The following is a 21,211-nucleotide window of genomic DNA, read 5'->3' as shown; positions in this document are numbered from 1 at the left end:
ACAATGTACATTTATATAGTGCCTTTTAATGTAGGGAAACATATAAAAAGTGTATCACAGCAACATCATCTGACAAATTGACACCAATCTGAATGAAGAACATATGAAATGGAGTGGCTAAAAACTTGGTCAAAGAGAGAAATTTGAAGGAGTGTCTTTAAAGGTGGTGGAGAGGTTTAAGGGAAGGAACTCCAGAGCTTGGGTTGTAGACAGCTGAAGGCACAGCCATCAATGATGGAACAAAGTGAGTCAGGATGTACAAGTGGTGAGAATTGCAGGAATGCGGAGTTCTTGAAGTATTGTAGGGCTGGAGGAGGTTACACAGATGGGCTCCCCTTCCCCCAGTGGATTGAAATTTGAAATTCTCATCATCTTCAGCTGCAAATTCCTTGGTGGCTTCACCCCACTTTCTGCAACTTTTTCGAGCCTTCAAGTCCTCCTGAATCTGGCTTCCTGTGCACTTTTTCTCCACTCTGTTTGGTGGCACCTTTGGCTGCCTTGGTCCAACTTTGGAACATTTTCCAAACCCTGTGTATCTCCCTCTGCTTTTTTTTTTTAGAGCCTTAAGCCTTCAAAGCTTTCAGAACCCTCCCCAACCCATTCGCAAAGGCTCTGTGCCTGATCTCTTCCTCCTCTGTTATGCTATATAGGACATTTTAATGTCAAAGGTATATAATTACTTGCTGGTGCTGCTTTACCTTTTCAGGGTATGAGTCTGCCTTTGTTCTCTCAGTCCCTAACTCGAGTGTAGTTATGTTTTGGCTTCAGATGTATGTTCCTTCATTCTGCTTTCTCCCTTACCGCACAATTCGAAGAGATTTTTGGCTATTTGACCTCTTTCTTGTTTTATTGTTGCCCTCCTTTTGAACCCTTTCCAATCCTACTCCATTCCAACAATAGATTCAACATGAAATGATATTCACAATTAATGCTTCTATCAAGTCTCCTCAGCTTTATTTTCTCCAAGGAAAACAGTCCCAACTTCTCCAATCTGTCCTCATGTCTAAAGTTCCTCATCCCTGGAACCATTCTCATAAACTTCTTCTGCACTCTCTCCAATGCCTTCACATCCTTCCTAAAATGTGACACCCAGAACTATATGCAATACTCCAGCTGAGGTTTAAGGTCTAAAAAGCTAATAAAGAGGGAGCAAATTGATAAGAAATATAAAAACAAACAGCAAGAGCTTCTACGGGTATATAAAAAGAGAGTGGCTAGAGTGAGCATGGGACCCTCGGAGGATGCAATTGGAGAATTGATAACGGGGAACAGGGAAATGGCAGATAAGATAAACCAATATTTTGCATTGGTCTTCACGGTGGAGGGCACTATAAACATTTCAAAGATATCAGATAAGCAAGGAGCTAATGGGAGGAAAGATCTTGTAACAGTCTCTATCACAAGAGACAAAGTATTTGACAAACTAATGGGACTAAAGGCAGACAAGTTGCCAGGACCTGATGGCCTGCATCCAAGGGTTTTAAAGGAAGTGGCTGCAGAGACAGTGGAGGCATTGGTGGAAATATTACAGAACTCACTGGATTCCGGGAAGGCCCCAGCAGATTGGAAAACCGCTAATGTGACGCCCCTGTTCAAGAAGGGAGGGAGACAAAAAGCAGGAAACTATAGGCCAGTCAGCCTAACAGCTGTTGTTGGGAAAATGCTAGAGTCCATTATTAAAGAAGTAGCAGGACATTTAGAAAAGCTTAACACAATCAAACAGAGTCAACATGGTTTTGTGAAAGGAAAATCATGTTTGACAAATTTGCTAGCGTTCTTTGAGGATATAAGCAGAACTGATGAAGGGGAACTGGTAGATGTAGTGTATTTGGAGTTCCAGAAGGCATTCGATAAGGTGCCACACAAAAGGTTATTGCACAAGATAGGAGCTCACAGTATTGGGGGTAATGTATTAGCATGGATTGAGGATTGGTTAACACACAGAAGACCGAGAGTCAGGATTAATGGGTCTTTTTCAGTTTGGAAAGACTTAACTAGTGGAGTGCCACAAGGATCAATCCTAGGGCCCCAACTATTTACTATCTATATTGATGATTTGGAGGAGGGGGCAGAGTGTAATGCATCCAAATTTGCTGACGATACAAAAATAGGTGGGAGGGCATGTTGTGATGAGGACATAAGGAATCTGCAAGGGGATATAGACAGGTTGAGTGAATGGGCAAAAACTTGGCAGATGGAGTTTAATGTAGGAAAGTGTGAGGTCATGCACTTTGGTAGGAAAAATCAAAAGGCAGACTATTATTTAAATGGAGGGAGACTCCAAAAAAGTGCAGCACAGAGGGATCTGGGTGTTCTTGTGCATGAAACACAAAGTTAACATGCAGGTGCAGCAAGTAATTAAGAAGGCAAATGGAATTTTGGCCTGTATTGTTAGGGGGTTGTAGTTTAAAAATAGGGAAGTCTTGTTACAACTGTACAGGGTGTTAGTGAGGCCTCACCTGGAGTACTGTGTACAGTTTTGGTCCCCGTATTTAAGAAAGGATGTACTGGCATTGGAGGCAGTTCAAGAGAGATCCATTAGGATGATTCCTGGGATGAAGGGGTTGACTTATCAAGAACGGCTAAACAGGTTAGGCCTTTATTCATTAGAGTTTAGAAAAATGAGGGGTGATCTTATTGAAACGCACAAGATTCTGAGGGGTCTTGACAGGGTAGGTGTTGAGAAGATGTTTCCACTAGTGGGGGAATCTCGAACTAAGGGACATAGTTACAGAATAAGGGGACGCTCATTTAAAACTGAGATGCGAAGGAATTTCTTCTCTGAGGGCAGTGAATGTCTGGAATTCTCTACCCCAGATGTGGAGCCTAGATCAATGAAAGTATTTAAAGAGGAGGTAGGTAGATTTTTGAAATATTGGGGAGTTGAGGGTTGTGAGGAGCTGGCACGAAAGAGGAGTTGAGGCCTGGGGCAGATCAGCAATGATCTTATTGAATTGTGGGGCAGGCTTGAGGGGCTGAATGGCCTACTCCTGCTCCTATTTCTTATGTTCTGCATAACCACCTTGCTCTTGTATTCTATACCAATATTAGTAAAGTCTAGGATACTGTGTGCCTGGACAGAGTAAACAGGGTGAAACCGTTCCCACTCATGAAAGGAGCAAGAGGGCACAGCTTTAGAGTAATTGGCAAAAGTGATATGAGGAAAAAAACTTATTCATGCAGCAATTGTTTAGTATCTGGAATTCATTGCTTGGGAGTGTGGTGGAGGCGGGTTCAATTGAGGCATTCAGGAGGGAATTGGGTTTCTTTCAAATAATCTGCAGGGTTATAGGGAGAAGGCAGGAGAATAAGCATTTCACCTAGTGCCATTTAGAGAGCTGGTGCAGACATGATGGGCCAAATGGCTTGCTTCTGTGCTGTAACAATTCAGCATAACTTCCCTCCTTTCCCCTTTGCCTGGCTCTCCATTCTATACCCCCTCTCCCCAGCTTTTAAAAGTCCCAAGTCAGACCAGACTACATGCACCATTATTCTGTCATACCAGTGAAAGAAACCAATATTGTCCACAAATTAGTCTTTATTTTTAGATCTGGCCTCAAAGCTGCTTTCCCCCATTCCCACTTTGGGGTGTGTTGGGGTCAAGACAAATGAGAAATGTTAACGGGGGAGAGCGTTCCAGTTGCCAGAGTCCAGCAGTCTAGGCCAAAGGAAAGAGTGCCAACTGTGCAGCCTCCCACCCCAGCAAAAAGTTTCAATGGAGGGCCCCTAACTCGAGCCAATCCAACTTTTCTCTTTTTACCACCTTCAAAATAAGACATTTCCTCTTGCATTGGAAGCATCTCCTAAGTGTAAAGAAAAAGGAGCTGTTATTATTTTTAAAACTGTTAAAGTAAATGTTAAGACCAGAGAGCTGCTGAGTGCCTTCTAGAAAGGTGAAGTGCTCGAGCTACATTGGTGCGGGATGGTAGAACAAAAATGGAGAGGTAGTGGGATGGGGAGTTCAGTTGGCGAGTTAGAGCAAAGTTAGATTATTGGGGATGGGTGGAGGAAGCTCACTCCCTCTTTTCACAGGATAATAGACATGTGGAAAGGACTCTAGGTTGGTTTGGGATTCGACAACACTTTCAAACAGAAATGAATTGCTATCTGCTGAGAAAGGGGATTGAAGGCTATAGAGGCAGGAGTAAGTACTGCTTGTTTAATTTCGGGGAAGGAATTTGGTGTTCCCTAGAGTAGGGGAATCTATGATGGAATAATTGTGCATAGGCTCTGGACGGAGTGAACTTGATAATGTCAAATGGCCTCTTGCTTCAATCTTTGTGTCCTTAAGACTGTGGAAGTTAAACCAAAGTAATACTTGATTCACTTTGTGAAGAAAGGAAATTCTGGATTTTTTTTTTTTAAAAGTCATCCATGGTTATTGTCCTTAATTTAAGATTTAAACTGAGGCGTGTTTCTCTGACTAACAGTTGAAATCTAGAACTGAAGCTTTGATTGAGACCACAGTTTTCTTCAGTCTTAAGATGTGACAGAGCACGTTCCCAGTTGAATCCAAGAAAGCCATTGTTGTAAAGCATTTATTCTAACATGCTTGTAATGTGAAATTATCTATCTTCTCTAGACAATAATGAAGATGCAACAGTCAATCGCATCACGTAAGTGTAATTTTTTTTCAATCAAACTCGATTTCGCCCACTTTAATCATCTTTTGAGTGTTAACCCAGTTGGTGTTATTGATGTACCTAAAGAAGGATCTCTGGGAGCTACTTCCTCAAGCCGCAAACTTATAATAATGACTCAGTGTTGTAACTTAGCCCCCTTTTTAAATTGATGTCTAAAATGCACTCGTTAATTGGACTTTGTATCTGTCCGTAATCCTGACAGGTACAAAGCCATCACAGTTCTGTCCTTTGAACAGCTACGTATGTAATTATATGTAGAAGTTAACTCATACAGTTATCTGGCCGCCTTTTTTGGTCTAAAAGTTTTTTTATGTACATTTGTGCTGCCCTATTGTAGCATAGTGATTGTGTTACTAGACCAGTAATCTAGAAAATGAGAGTTCAGATCCCACCATGGCAATTTGAGAATCTGAATTTTTAAAAAATTGGAAATAAAAAGATGGTATCAGTAAAAGTGGCCGTGAAGCTGTTGGATTTTTTGGAAAAATGCCTCTGGTTTACAAATGTCTTTCTGGTTGGAAACCTGCTGCCCTTGCTTGGTCTCGGCCTATTAGTGATTCCAGACCCACACCAACACGTAGCCTCGCTGGACTGAATGGCCTCTTTCTATGCTGTGCTACTCTGATGCTTCACTGGTCTTTGGTGACCTAGCAAGCCACTCTGTTGTATCAAAAATACTACAGTAGTTCAAAAAGGCTCTACCATTACCTTCTCAGGACAATTGGGGATGGGCAATAACTGCCAGAGATGTCCACATCCCAAGAATGAATAAAATTTAGCCAAAGCCCTACACACGATATTTTGGAATGGTATTGGTGTAGGATTCATACACCTTCCTACCTCTGCCTGCTTTGACATGGCATTTCAGTATTTGTGTTATAAGCTAATTGATATTTATTTTGGCTACAAAATTGCTGTATTTGAGATGCAATAAATGTTGAAATTTTTTTTCGATTATTAAAGAAAAGCTAGGATAGCAGCTGGCGCGAGCTGTCCAGAAATCTAACCAGTTCTCTTTCTGAGCTGGTGGAGTGTTTGACTTGAAAGTTGGGAGGGAAAGAAGGAGTTTGCATCAGTAAAGCATCTTTCACACCCTTTCCAAAGTGCTTCATAGCTAATGCAGTACATTTGCAGTGTAGTCACTTGTTTTGTAAGCATTTAGATGTGAATGTCAGTGTTCTTGTACCTTGAACTGGATAACGAGTTATCTCATTGCCTCTGCTGCCGTGGTGTTCCGAGGATTATCCGCATTGTTTGAAATGCTGAGGAGACTTTTTAAAAATCTAGTTAGCAGACGCTATTTACTGAAATATGAAACTATCTACCCCCCCTCCCCCAAGGGAAGGTGGCCCCGATGCTTTATGCAAAGCTGCTGGTTCTAACCCACATGACTGGCCTGCACCATCTGTTCTCCCAGAGCACGCAGCCATAACCTGTTGGTAGATTCAGAACTTGGGTGTCTTTGTGGCTCCTTTCTGCAGTTGGCTCCCTATGCCATAGTATGCCTATTTATAGGAGCGCAGCTGAAGGCAAGAGAATGGAGGCTCTGCAGTCAGCTGCCTTCAGGGAAAAAGAACTGAGCTATGCCTCATTCTGGTGTGTCACATCTGATCCATATGCTCCATGGAAGGTGTTAATCTATTGCAGTGATGTAGATTAGACCTAACAACACAGTTGTCTAACTGTGACTTTTTTTTATTAAACTAGGTTATGGATGTGCACGTTCACTCTTGCAGTATCTGCTGGTGCAGTCTTCCTCCTTCCATTTTCAATTATTAGCAACGAGATCCTGCTTTCATTGCCAGAAAATTATTATATGCAGTGGTTGAATGGTTCCCTTATTCACGGTGAGTAAATGGGAGCTCAAATAACAATAAGGTAAAAGCAAAAAAACTGCGGATGCTGGAAATCCAAAACAAAAACAAAAATACCTGGAAAAGCTCAGCAGGTCTGACAGCATCTGCGGAGAGGAACACAGTTAACGTTTCGAGTCCGAATGACTCTTCAACAGAACTAAGTAAACATAGAAGAGAGGTGAAATATAAGCTGGTTTAAGGAGGGGTGGGACAAGTAGAACTGGATAGAGGGCCAGTGATAGGTGGAGATAACCAAAAGATGTCACAGACAAAAGGACAAAGAGGTGTTGAAGGTGGTGATATTATCTAAGGAATGTGCTAATTAAGGGTAGAAAGCAGGACAAGCAAGGTACAGATAGCCCTAGTGGGGGTGGGGTGGGGGGAAGGGATCGATTGCCATTTCAACACTCCACCCTGCTCTCATGCCCACATGTCCGTCCTTGGCCTGCTGCAATGTTCCAGTGAAGCTCAACGCAAACTGGAGGAACAGCACCTTATCTTCCGACTAGGCACTTTACAGCCTTCCGGACTGAATATTGAGTTCAACAATTTTAGATCATGAACTCTCTCCTCCATCCGCACCCCCTTTCTGATTTCCCCCCCCTTTTTTTCCAATTATTTATATAGATTTTTCTTTTCCCACCTATTTCCATTATTTTTAAATGTATTTCCATCCATTGTTTTATCTCTACCTTTTAGCCTTTTTCGATTCCTTCACCCCACCCCACCCCCACTAGGGCTATCTGTACCTTGCTTGTCCTGCTTTCTACCCTTAATTAGCACATTCCTTAGATAATATCACCACCTTCAACACCTCTTTGTCCTTTTGTCTATGACATCTTTTGGTTATCTCCACCTATCACTGGCCCTCTATCCAGCTCTACCTGTCCCACCCTCCCTTAAACCAGCTTATATTTCACCCCTTTTCTATTTTTGGTTAGTTCTGTTGAAGGGTCATTCGGACTCGAAACGTTAACTGTGTTCCCCTCCGCAGATGCTGCCAGACCTGCTGAGTTTTTCCAGGTATTTTTGTTCTTGTTTTGGCTCAAATAACAATGTTGTCTGGTGTCAGGTAATGAATAGAATTGACAAGAGTGCAGAGTTTTATGCATTAGCTGTGATAAGGCAGCACATCTAATAAAGAGCTACATTTTTGAGAGAAAGAGGGAAAATTTCAGATCGAGGGCCCTTTTTCAGCTTATTTGCAAAAGGCGATCTCCATTTTGGATGCAGAGGAAAAGCCGTATTAAAGTGTTAAATTGCTTGTGGAGTGGTGGTTTTGCTACACCTGCAGGGTAGCACAAAGCCTCAGAATTGACAGTTTGGGAGCTTGTAATGAGACTAACTAGGGGAAGCTTGGCAGCTTTGAAAAGTGCAGTTTTTAAAACCAAATCAAGGCCATTGTTATCTGTGCACCGTGACTCCTTGTACCAGAGTAGAACAGTTGATAAGAGCATTGTGAGTTAGCCGAAGCAGTAATTTGGGTGGTGCATTTGGTCTCTTTCCTGGCTGAAGAGGGGAAAATAAGCCAGGGTTCCTAGTGCTAATCACTGACCGGCAATTCTACCGAAAGTGTGTGAGAATTTGTCAGCTGGCTTTCACTGTGAACTCTCAAAGAATGACCATTGGAAGCAAGGTATTGGAGGGTGCCTTGGGCCCATGGATTCAGCCAGTGTCAGCACCTTCAGGCTGGGAGAAAATTGGCAACAGCAAATCTCTACAGAGGAAAAAAAAATGTGCAGAAACAGGCACAACAATCTCGGTTAAATTGGCTGGCCATAGAATTCAAAAACAAATCCGCTGCTCACTAAATGATTCCTCATTTAATTTTTTCTTGCCACATTTCTGTCTACCTGATATCAGCCCGAGTCCCAATTCGAATAGTGAATGCAGCTAACATTTTTTACACCTGAAAATGAACACTTGGAATTTATGTTGTTGCTTTTTTCAAATTGAAGTACTGATTTTCTGTGCTTCTCAGCATGAGACAGGTTCTGTAGAGTGAGCTAATGGTGCCATCTAGTGGTGAAATGGGGTAACCCACGTGCAAACACAGTTCTAGCTTTTTGAGGAAAGTGGCCATGTTTTCATTATGCTTGTGGAGTGTGGTTTTTCGGTACCTGTGGAGTAGCACCAATGCCCCAGAGAACTGACAATTTGGGATATTGTAATGAGGCTTTAAACTAAGTGGAAGCTTGCCAGTATCACTAAAATCTAGGCTTGGGCATTTTTTTTTTCTCCGCTCCTCACTCTTTCCTTTTTCAACACTGCCTTTTTTCATCCTGTAGCATAAGCATTAGCCACATACAGTATCTAAATTGCTGGTTATAATTAGGGATGCCAATCCTGCAGGATTGGCTCGGAGTGCCCAGGTTTCAAAGGTTAATTTCCAGGATGCTGTTGCAGACATCCTGGGAGAACATTAGGAAGTGTTTTTTTTTCCCTCCATTCTTTGAGGATTTCTGTTGTAGTTATATATAAAAAAAAAAATATTTGGCGATACAGAAGGGGATTGTTTAATGGTCAAGAGTGTCCAATCAGCGAACTCAGCCTGTTTGCGTTCCAATTGGTGTGGGAGGGCAGTGCACCAGGAGACTGGATGTTTTGGTTGATATGTTGAAACCCCATGGAATACATTCAACCTGAGATTCAAATCGAATTTCGTGATGGAAATTTTGAAAGGTTTTGAAAATTGAAGTCTCCAACTGCATAGTTTGAAAATTATTTCCTTGATGATTTTATTTTTATCTCCCAATAGAACTAATGTTCCCAGTTAGCATTCAGTGATGGTTCTGGTGGCTATTTCGGATAATTTTAATTATCTAGCACCAGTACTGGCTGCAGAACCCAATTATTGTACAGCAAAGGCATTTGGAATTAATTGTTCAGGTGTTAACGGAGAAGTCTCCAGAGAATGTAAGTGTCCTGTATGTCTTCCCCTGCAGGCCTGTGGAATCTTGTTTTCCTCTTCTCCAACATCTCTCTGGTGTTCCTGATGCCTTTTGCCTACTTCTTCACTGAATCGGAGGGATTTGCTGGCTCAAAAAAGGTGAGAAGGGATATTGTGGTGTTGCAGAAAGACAAAGATCAGCAGTAAATGGCTGAATATAATTGAAATCATCACTAAAATAGGATGGTGCAGGTTACTATCTGTAGTGTGATAAGTGCACGACCATAGAGTAGGAAGTGCGAATATACCAAAAGAACTGAAGCATGGACATGCCCTTCCCTCCCAACTTGGTTGAAGCAAAGTACAGTACCCCATGGCACAACAGAATTTATACAGCTCTTGAAAAGAGCAGAAGGTGGGCCTGATGGCCAAGATAAGCTCAGAGCATGAGGGGTGATGAGAGGGAAACTAGAGACAGATGTGAGTTTGGGCCTGGGGTTGGGGGTGAGGGGAAAGGAGGAATGTGGCAGAAGCAGCTAAATAGATGCTCTCCATCTTAATAACAAGCATTCATAGTTCCTCTTGTTGGAGGTGAGGATGGAGAGGGGTTTAAGAAGATGGTCAGTAGGAAAGAAGAGCAGCTGGGGGTTACCTTTGATCCTGGAATAGTTTAAACAGAGGAGAGCGGGACCTGAAGAGCGCTTTGTTCTGGCTGGATCAGGCATTGTGTTGCTAAACCAATAGTTTCTTGTCAGGCTTTGAATTTGCTGATGATGATTCAGAAACGTGTTTGTTTGCATGTCATGTATTTTTTTTTTAACAAGTTTTGAATTAATGAGCTATTTTGGCTCTGGTAATTTTATGCTAACAATTGATTGGAATTGAGCTGGTCAAGAGCCTGGTTGTCTTACTGTCACTGAGGATGGGCTAATTGTTTTTTTAAAAAAAAACCCAATTGAAGCAGACGCTAAGAATGTTGTTGTTTGTTTGTCTTGAGTCCTTTTAGTCTAGAAGTTTAATCCTCTTGAATTTTTCCTTTTCCCCAGTTAACTTGTATATAAAAAGAAATCCAGTTTTCTGACATCTTGAAGGATGTGTTTGGCTGTGGCCTTTGAAGGTGGCTAGTTGCTTAACCTGGGGGTAGGTTCAGCTCTCCACCACTGGTCATTGTAGCTGTTTTTACTCTCTTTTTCGTTGACCTGCTGTGTGCTGCAGCTGCGCTGCCTGTCATGGACTCCAGCTAATTCAAGGATTAGCTTCTTTGTCTGTTGCTGATGGCATGTCCTTCAGTGTGGATCCCACTGTACTCGTCTGCCTGAAGCTTCTGGCACTGGATGACCAGGTCAATTAAACAGCCTCGACTGGACGTTGGTGGCACTGGCTGCTGACGTTATGTTTGCTGGTTTCAATACCTCGCCTGACCTGGAGTTTCAGCTCAGGCGTGGTCGTTGTCCTTTTTAATATACAGGAACCCAGTCTCAGAGATGGTATTGTCTTTTTCCACAGGGAATTATGGCTCGAGTTTATGAAACGGTTGTTGTCCTCTTCCTTCTGACCCTCCTGGTTCTGGGGATCGTGTGGGTGGCATCAGCAATTATCAATAACGATGCAGCTAGCAGAGAATCTCTGTACGGTGAGTGTCTTGCTGAAGGGACTATCCTACCTGTTCCCCTTCATGTCTTGGAAATGTCAATCAAATCACTACTTAACCTCCTAACTTCCAGGGAATGCAACCCTATAATCTCTCCGTTGTAATTTAACCCTTTTGAGTTCAGATGTCATAGTAAATCTACATAGCACTTCCTCCAAGGCCAATATATCCTTCCTAAGGTGTGGCGCCTAGAACAGATCAGTGAGTCCAGGTGTGGTCTAACCAGGGCTTGTAGTTGAAGCATGACTCTTTCCCGCCCCCATCCTATGCTAATCTTCTAGATATGAAGACCAGCATTCCATTAGCCTTCTGATTAACTTTCTGTACCTGTTAATTATCTCTTAAGGATCTGTGTATCTGGACTTCTGAGTTTCTTTGCACCTCCACTGTTTCAAGCTTTTCACCATTTAGGAATTATCCTGTTCTATCCTTTTTAGGCCCAAAGAGGATGACCTCACATTTGCTTACTTTGAAATCTATTTGCCACAGTTTTTGCCTATTTACTTAATCTATCAATATCGCTGGTAATTTTAGGCTTCCGTCTACACTGCTTACAATGTCGCCTATCTTTGTCATCAGCAAAATTGGGTATGTTGCTTTCCATTCCATCATCTGAGTCATTGCTGGAAGAGGAGTGCTGGCAAAAAGTGCAATTTATATATATATTTTTAAAAGTAATATAGTATTGGCAAAGGGTTGCAGCACTTGTGGGTCTTGCAGCCCTAACACAGGGTTTGGAGGACCATCTCATTCCTCCTGTGCTTGTGTGATCTTGGGATGGAGCCTTGCATATCCTCATGACTGGGCCTTTCCAGATGTTGCAACCAAGTCTTCCATTGTTATTGAGTCTATATTTTAATCCATATTCTCTTTCACCAACAGATCTGTGGGACTATTACCTTCCGTACCTCTACTCGTGTATTTCTCTATTTGGAGTTCTGCTTCTCCTCTGTGAGTAACTCCTCCTAGGATAGAATGATAACTTGTGCTACCTTGGATTGTTGTTTCTCATAACTGGTGGCATTTAAAAGCTTTTTTTTTTGCATTATTATGTGAAGTTTGTTTAAATATCTCAGTACTTAAAATTCAGATGGTTGTAAATTGTGTCCTTGGGCAAATGTGAATTTGAGTGTACTTGCATATGCTCAACCAGTGCAAGGACAAAGCTTTACTCAAATAGATTTGGTATGGGAAGCAGACTGAGGCTGTTGACTGGAGTAGAACTGGCCAAACTTGTCATGCTTAACTTCCCCTTTTTTCAAAAAAATTGAGCATTGGCACAAGGAAGAGAATATTGAGCTTTGATTTGTTTCTTTAAGCAGCTAGTTCTTTGATCTTGGGCTGAATGTTGTTTACTATGACTTTTCTACAATGAGTCATGTTATTGCAGCATTTTATCACTAGTTAAGATGGAAATGTCAGAATGCTGTTTAGTTTAATTTTATTAAACCAGTAAGTTCATTTTAAACTTTCTCTCCCACTTAAACATCTGTGAAGTGTGAAAGATATTTCTTTGTTTAAGGCATGCATGCCCCTGGGGGAGGTGGTAACGTCACTGGACTAGTGATCCAGAGGCCTGAGCTAATGCTCTGGGGACATAATTTCAAATCCCACCACAGCAGCTGTTCGAATTTAATATAATTCCAGATTCAATGAATTGAATTTAAAAACTAGCCTAATTGCTAATTGTAAAATCCCATCTGGTTCACTAATGCCCTTTAGGGAAGGAAATCTGCTGTCCTTACCGTTACATGGCCTACATGTAACCCCAGACTCACAGCAATGTGGTTGACTCTTAAATGCCCTCTGAAATAGCCTATGATTTCGTGAGTATGACTGACCCAGACTCCACCATCACCATCCCTGAGTATGTCCTGTCCCTCTGACAGGACAGACCCAGCAGAGGGGGTGGCACAGTGGTATACAGTCGAGAGGGAGTTGCCCTGGGAGTTCTCAACATCAACTCTGGACCCCATGAAGTCTCATGGCCTCAGGTCAAATATGGGCAAGGAAATCTCCTGCTGTCCCTCAGCTGATCAGTCAGTGCTCCTCCATGTTGAACATCATTTGGAGGAAGCACTGAGTGGCAAGGGCACAGTATGTACCCTGGGTGAGGGACTTCAAGGTCCATCACCAAGAGTGGCTCGGTAGCACTACCACTGACTGAGCTGGCCGCGTCCTAAAGGACATAGCTGCTAGACTGGGTCTGCGGCAAGTGGTGAGTGAACCAACAAGAGGGAAAACATTCTCACCAACCTGCCTGCTGCAGATGTATCTGTCCATGACAGTATCAGCAGGAGTGACTACCTCACAGTCCTTGTGGAGGCAAAGTCCCACTTTCACATTGAGGATACTCTCCATCGTGTTGTGTGGCACTACGACCGTGCTAAATGGGATAGATTTCGAACAGATCTAGCAACTCATGACTGGGCATCCAGGAGGCGCTGTGGGCCATCAGCAGCAGCAGAATTGTACTCAGACACAATCTGTAACCTCATGGCCCGGCATATCCCCCATTCTACCATTACCACCAAGCCAGAGGATCAACCCTGGTTCAATGAAGAGTGCAGGAAGTCATGCCAGGAGCAGCACCAGGCATACCTAAAAATGAGATGTCAACCTGGTGAAGCTACAACACCAGCCTGACTTGGAAATATGTCGCCGTTCCTTCACTGTCGCTGGGTCAAAATCCTGGAACTCCCTCCCTAACGGCACTGTGGGTGTACCTACACCACATGGACTGCAGCGGTTCAAGAAGGCAGCTCACCACCACCTTCTCAAGGGCAATTTGGAATGGGCAATAAATGCTGGCCTCACCAGTAATGCCCACATCCTATGAAAGAATTAAAAAAGATTGTTGGTCATCACTGCTAGTGTAGTGTACCACCCAGTGCTTTAAAAATTATAGGTTAGTGCAGAGTTAGACAGCAGAGAAGATAGTTAAATCTGTCTGATTCATCAGTATTTAGCTAGTGTAAAGAACAAATTGCATAGGTTTTTGATTTCCATAATTAATTTGTCTCCTTCCCTTCACAGTGTGCACTCCTTTTGGCTTGTCCCGCATGTTCACTGTCACTGGCCAACTTCTTGTAAAACCCAGGGTAAGGAATCTCATTTTGCAACCTCTTGCAGTCTAGGGTAATGTTGCGTAACTCCAGCTTTTCCTTCTCAATAGACTGGCTCTTGAGCACATTTCCACTAGTCCTGGCTGCACTCTAGTATCTCACTCCACTTGCTGTTCTTTCTGTGAACTGAGATGATGTTGGTGGGGTATCTGACCATCACACTCAAGTCTCTGGTTTTGTGTACACACCTGCACTTGGCAACAGAGCCACTGGACAGTATTCATGAGCAAGAAATCGAAATGATTTCCATTTTGCTCCAAGAGCTTTGTAACACTTCCAAAGCCTGACTAAGATGGTCTAAATTAGCACAGCAACGAGCAACTGAATGTGGAACCTTCTAACCTTCGTGTACACAAGCTTCTGCATTTACCCACAAAGTCCCTGAAGGAGCTCCAAAAAGAATTGAACACTCAGGAAATTTGAAGATATGTGTATACTTTCATTAATTTGAAGGTGTCAGTTGTGGCTCCATGCTAGGATTTGCCTCTGAGCCAGAAGGTTGTGGGTTTAAGTTCCACTTCAGAGACTTGAGCACAGAATCCAGGTTGACTCTCCAGTGCCAATACTAAGGAGTGCTGCTGGAGGTTTTAGTTTTGGATGAGACATGTAACTGAGGCCCCAGCTGCCCTCTTGGGTGGACATAAAAGATCCAAAGGCACTCTTTTTGAGGAGTCGAGGTGGTGCCCTGGCCAATATTTATCCTTGAAAAACATTACCTTTTTAAAGCAAAAATAAATTGGTCATAATTGATCTCCTTGCTATTTTGTGGGACCTTGCTGTGCACAGAGTAGTTGCTCGATTCCATTACAACAATGACTAACTTCAAAAAGCCACCTTTACCTGTGAAGCCATTTGGGACATCCTGAGGTTTTGAAAGGATGGAAATGGAAGATTTCTCCCCCCCCCTTCATTCTGGCACCAGTTAAGAATTTTTTAAATCAAGATTTTACAGCTTGTTTACACTTAGTTTGTTAATTGTACCTCTGAACGTCAGTGATAAATGAAATATAGAGAAAGGCTGTTGGAAGAGGCTAGCATTCCCATGTATGCATATGGATGATTTCAAGTGGGCCCTATTGCTTCAAGAGGCAATTCTCCAATATATGTGCAGCATTAGAAAATTCATGTGAAAACAGCTTTTATTTTTGATTAACAGTGACTCTGTCCACTTTGTCCCTCCCCCTGATGTTCATCCCTCATGGTTATGTAGGAGATGGCAAATACAGTCCTGTCACTATGGTGTATTGGAACTCCCAGAATACTATCTAACCTTTCTATTTTGAGGTGGATGAACTGCCTCAAATTCCTTGCCTGATGCACAGTATTGGATGAGCAGAAATTTCTTTCAATTAAATATTATCAATAATTTTTAAAAAACATTGTTTTTGGTCCCTGCCACAAACTGTGTTCATTAACCACAGGCTGAACCACATGTTCGTAACCTCTCCGTTCTATTTGACTCTGAGCTGAACTTCTGACCCCTTAGCCTCTCCATCACCAAGAGCACCTGCTTCCACTCACCAGTCTCTGCCTCAGCCCATCAACTGGTGAAACCCTTATCTGTAATGTTGTTACCTCCAGACTGAACTATTCCAATGCTCTGGCCAACCTCCCAATCTCTACAAAATTGTACTTGTCCAAAACTATTCTTGTAGCTTTTTATCTGCACCAAGCCCTGCTTGCCCATCACCCCTGTGCTCGCTGACCAATGTTGGCTCCCTGTCTGACAACCCATCAGTTTTAAGATTCTCATCCTTGTTCGAATTCTTCCAGCCTCAACCCTCAGATCTCTGCACTCCTCCAATTCTGGCCTGTTGCACATCTGTGATATTCATTATTCTGCCATTTGAAGGGCTTGCCTTCAGCTGCCTGGACCCTAAGCTCTGGAATTCCCTCCCTAAACACCTCTGCCTATCTCTCCTCCTTTTAAGAATGCTCTTTAAACTCTGCATTTTAGATCAAACTTTTGGTCAGCTGCCCTAATGTCTCCTTATGTGGCTCAATGTTTGATAGTGCTCCTGTGAAGAGCCTTGGGATGTTTTGTTTTGTTAAAGGTGCTATGTCAATGCATGTTGTTATTGAAGGGAGAAGGGATGCATCAATCTTACTCCTTGACTTTTTGTTTGTAGCTTTTGGAAGATCTGGATGAACAACTCAACTGTACACGATTTGAGGAGGCTGCTATGCTGCATAAGCTAAATGGTATGCAAAAACAGTTCTTGCCGGCAGTAATACTAGAGTACATATGACCGTGTACAATCCCATCAATGATGATGGAACCAGCTTAGCTGAATTTGATACCCTTTTCATTTTCTGTCAAGCATGAGATTAGTGTTGAGTATCCAAAAAACCATTAAGAAAATTGTTAGTAGTTCAAATCACAAGTCATGTATTTGAGCTGTGCAACTTTGTGCCCCAATGATAGCTGGTCATTACAATAGAAGGCTTGATCTTCAGCTGAATCAAAGTTTAAAAGCAATTTACTGTGAAAGGAATTTAAAAGCAACTTTGTTGCTGATGTATTTTTTTTCTTCTTTCTTATGGTGGCAGGCAAGATGTCATCCTGCTGGGTGTTTTTCAGTGTGGAGTCCCTCAAAAACCAGTTCCTGAATATCCATGCCAGAAGGCTTAAGTTGGGTAAGGACAGGAAATTTTGTGTGTGCCTGTGTGTGTGTGTGTGTGTGTCTGTCTGTGTCACATCTAACAGCAAACCTATTCCTACAGAAATGAGGAGAAGAGCATCACCCTGGCAAAGGAACCTGGGATACCCGTTGGCAATGCTGTTGCTTCTGGCATTAACGGTAAGTCACAGAATCACAGAATTGTTACAGTGTAGAAGGAGGCCATTTGGCCCATCGTGTCTGTACCGGCTCTCTGAGCATTTTAACTTAGTGCCAATCTCTTGCCTTTTCCCTGTAACCCTGCACGTTGTTTCTATTTAAATAATCATCCAATGCCCTCTTGAATGCCTCAGTTGAACCTGCCTCCACCACACTTCCAGACAGTGCATTCCAAACCCTAACTACTCGCTGTCTGAAAAAGTTTTTCTCACCTCGCATTTGCTGCTTTTGCTAAACACTTTAAAACTGTGCCCTCTGGTTCTAGATCTGTTTACGAGCGGGAACAGTTTCTCCCTATCTACTCTGTCCAGACCCCTCATGATTTTGAAAACTTCCATCAAGTCTGCTCTCAGCCTTCTCTCCAAGGAAAACAGTCCCAACTTCTCCAATCTTTCCTCATAACTTAAGTGTCTCATCCCTGGAACCATTCTTGTAAACCTCTTCTGCACTCTCTCCAATGTGTTCACATCCTTCCTATAGTGTGACGTGCAGAACTGTACACAATACTCCAGCTGAGGTCTAACCAGTGTCTTATATAAGTTCATCATAACCTCCCTGCTCTTGTACTCTATGCCCCTATTAATGAAGCCAGGAATACTGTATGCTTTAGAAACAGCTCTCTCTACCTGTCCTGCCACCTTTAGTGACTTATGTACATATACACCCAGGTCTTTCTGCTCCTGCACACCCTTTAGAATGGTATCCTTTATTTTATACTGTCTCTCCATGTTCTTTGTACCAAAGTGTATCACCTCACACTTCTCCGCATTGAACTTTATCTGCAACCTATCTGTCCACTCCACCAATGTGTCAATGTCCTTTTGAAGTTTACACTGTCCTCCACACGATTTACAATTTTCCCAAGCTTTGTGTCGTCTGCAAACTTTGAAATTGTCCCCTGCACACCTGGGACCCTTGCTTTTCCTGATATACACCGTATTGAATGCCTTTTGGAAGTTCGTATACACCACGTCAACAGTCTTGCCGTGTTTAAAATATCGGTTCAGTTTTGGTGAAGAGGTTCCAGCCATACGCCTGTCCAGCTCCAATACAAATTTTGACCTTTTTTCTACTCTGGCCACTTGATATACTGAACAAATTAATTAGTGATATTTGAAGGACACCATCTACACCATGTTACAATGATACAAAGAGCAAACCTGCAAATTAGACTTGGTCCTCATTACAGTCCTCTTCTGATAAATGTGCACCTTGTCCAAGCATAGAATGCAATGTACCTAATCACATCTTGTTCACTCATTGTGCAGAATTGCTGATCACATGGAACGTTTAACTACAAAGTGTTCTGTAAACTGTTTTTAATGCTCTGCCAACAAAATGCAGCCAACCCGCTGTCAAATGTCACCTGGAGACAGCAGCACACTTTATAGTCTGACCTTTCTTTTAGTGTAAGAGGTTTGAGCTTTTTGTTTTGGGCTGAATGACTGATTGCAAAGGTTTGCCAGTTGTCTGTGTATGTGCTGTTTGTAGACATCCTGAGTGCTTCTCTGCAAAACAAAATCTAATCCTATTAGGGTTGAATGTTGTGCATTTTCCTTCTTGTAAAATCTTAAAAGCATCTTTGCTGTAAACAAAGTCTACCTAAAACCTTTTCAATTGAAGGAATTGCTGGGATGACTGTTTTCTAGTGACTTTGCTAATTGTGAGTGACTGGGAAGCTATGTTACAAAGAGAAATTGATGGGAAAGCTTAGCTTCTTGGAGACCCAATTTCAAATGGCAGTGTTGGGGAGAGTGTAAGTTTAAATCTAGAGTAGTTAACCCAGGGTTTCATCAAAGTGTGCTTTGCGAGAGCTTACTCCTTTTTGAATAGGAGAGACTGGGCCTTTTGTCATGGTTGCATTCTCAACTAACTTGAGCTATGCCACTCCATTCCAGTTTTACTCGGAGTTGGTGTCTTAATCGTCATTGCAGTTTATGTATGTGCAGAATATAATGTACCATCTCCAGCAAGAGAGAATCTAACTACGTCCCCATGACATTCAATGGCATTACCATTGCTGAATCCCCCACTATCAACACCCTGGGGTTACCATTGACCAGAAACTGAACTGGACCAGCCATATAAATACTGAGGCTACAAGAGAAGGTCAGAGGCTAGGAATTCTGCAGCATGTAACTCACCTCCTGACTCCCCAAAGCCTGTCCACAATCTACAGGGCACAAGTCAGGAGTGTGATGGAATACTCTCCACTTGCCTGGATGAGTGCAGCTCCAACAATACTCAAGCTTGACACCATCCAGGACAAAACAGCCCACTTCACTGGCACCTCATCCACCACCTTCAACATTCACTCCCTCCTCCACCGACGCACAGTGGCAGCAGTGTGTACCACCTACAAGATGCACTGCAGCAGCTCACCAAGGCTCCTTTGACAGCACCTCCAAACCCGTGATCTCTATCACACAGAAGGACAAGGGCAGCAGACACGTGGGAACACCACCACCTGCAAGTTCCCCTCCAAGTCACTCACCATCCTGACTTGGAAATATATCGCTGTTCCTTCACTGTTGCTGGGTCAAAATCCTGGAACTCCCTCCCTAACAGCACTGTGGTTGTACCTACACCACAGGGACTGCAGCAGTTCAAGAAGGCAGCTCACCATCTTCTCAAGGGGCAACTAGGGATGGGCAACAAATGCTGGCCCAGCCAGTGACACCCATAACCCGTGAATGTATCTTTTTAAAAAAAAAACTCAAAGTCATTACTTCTTTTCTGCAGGTTTATTAAGTAGTGGCCTGGAAGTTTATTTTTGTGGCTATTCATACATCTTGGAATTTTATGATGTTGAAATTCTTTGGTTGAAGAGTCGAGGCCCTCCTGTACGTTGAGCTGCAAGGCTTTTAACACGAGGCTGCCGTTACTGTTTTTGGAGTGACTCATTTGCATAACTCAAACAAAATGATGTATGGCCCTTTAGCTTTGAAATAAGCTTGCTTTATGCAGGAGTTAATTGATTTGTGCTCGTTATGGTGAAGTTAGATTTTCTGGATTCAACATGAAAGACCTCATTGAGGAGATGAACTGTTTGCTGACCTTTGGCACAAACATGATTGGCTTCTGTTTGAGTCCTGATGGAACACTAGCCAGGAACTGTACACTACTCGGTCCATAAATAAAGCTTCCAATATTTTAAAATTAGTGCACATGATCAAACCAAATGTTGTTATTGTGATTTTTTTTCTTTAATTTTGTATTCCCCAAGTGAGGGTGTCTGTGCTAATGAACAATGCAACACATTAGCAGCTAGCATCGGCACCAAGCCCTTCCAGCTGAGGCACATCATGGGCCAAATGCAGCGTAAGGTGTCCTGCTCTGTCTCAGCAATGTTCTGCAACTCCTATTGTACCAACCTGTTTGTGTGTAGCAAAGGGTTGTGCTAGGGGCTAATGCTCACTGAGTTTGGTTGGGATAGCTCCAAACTTCTTCTTGTCCCATCAGTTTTAAGGGTCATAAAGACAGCACTTGAATGAATATAGTGCTCCTGAAACACAGCAATGTAGCTTCATCTCTATTACTCTGGGACTCTCATACTAACTGGGAAAGGCTGTTCTTCCCAATTGATTGTTTTGATTCTCCTGTAATTTCAGGGTATCTCAATCCTGCTGGTGGGATTCCATGTTCTTGAATTACTTATTGATGAAACAGCCATGCCCAAAGGAATGCAGGTAAAGAACTTGAAAGAAAGCAAAACATAATATATAAATAGTCAAATTAAACAAGATGTTCATGTATGTCCTGAGAGCCATCCAATCATCTGGTTGAACCAAACATTTCACCTCACCTTCCCACCCCCCCCCCGATTTTTTTATTTTATTTTAAAAGCTGCACATCCTTGAGTTGGGAAAGTCAGCAGGATTTTCTGTTATGCGAGGGTATTACGAGTTACCGAGCCGTGATCTAATTGAATGGTGGAGCAGGCTTAAGAGGCTGAATGACCTTCTGTTCCTACGGCGCACCTTGTGAAGTGTAGTCGCTGAAATTTCCCAGACCTGTTCCTGTAGCTTTTGTCTGGCTGTTGTCCTGTAACTAAGTGGAATTACCACAGTCTGGTGGCTTTATAGTTTCCAAAAATCAGCAAGGGAAAGTCTCCAAAGCTAAATGTACATGAATGGTGCTCAAATACAAGGGCAGTTGCATGTTATGAATTCTGTAACCATATTAACTACCTGTGTCCTGTTGAAG

The 21,211-nt window shown here is 42.6% G+C and overlaps 1 protein-coding gene across 1 annotated transcript in view; it reads left to right on the top strand.

The window, feature by feature from the left end:
- lmbr1l (limb development membrane protein 1-like) overlaps positions 1-21,211 on the top strand; it is a 65,992-nt gene that overhangs the window by 24,731 nt on the left and 20,050 nt on the right. Inside the window, exons 3-12 of the mRNA XM_078534563.1 lie at positions 4,583-4,616; positions 6,351-6,490; positions 9,445-9,548; positions 10,896-11,022; positions 11,923-11,991; positions 14,077-14,141; positions 16,295-16,367; positions 16,716-16,802; positions 16,890-16,966; positions 20,617-20,694. Of these exons, the coding sequence (XP_078390689.1) occupies positions 4,583-4,616; positions 6,351-6,490; positions 9,445-9,548; positions 10,896-11,022; positions 11,923-11,991; positions 14,077-14,141; positions 16,295-16,367; positions 16,716-16,802; positions 16,890-16,966; positions 20,617-20,694 (854 nt within the window). The remainder of the gene's footprint in view (positions 1-4,582; positions 4,617-6,350; positions 6,491-9,444; positions 9,549-10,895; positions 11,023-11,922; positions 11,992-14,076; positions 14,142-16,294; positions 16,368-16,715; positions 16,803-16,889; positions 16,967-20,616; positions 20,695-21,211) is intronic.

This window comes from Cetorhinus maximus, chromosome X, assembly GCF_964194155.1.
Source record: "Cetorhinus maximus chromosome X, sCetMax3.hap1.1, whole genome shotgun sequence".
Classification (NCBI taxonomy): Eukaryota; Metazoa; Chordata; class Chondrichthyes; order Lamniformes; family Cetorhinidae; genus Cetorhinus; species Cetorhinus maximus.
This window is presented reverse-complemented; position numbering and strand designations above follow the sequence as displayed.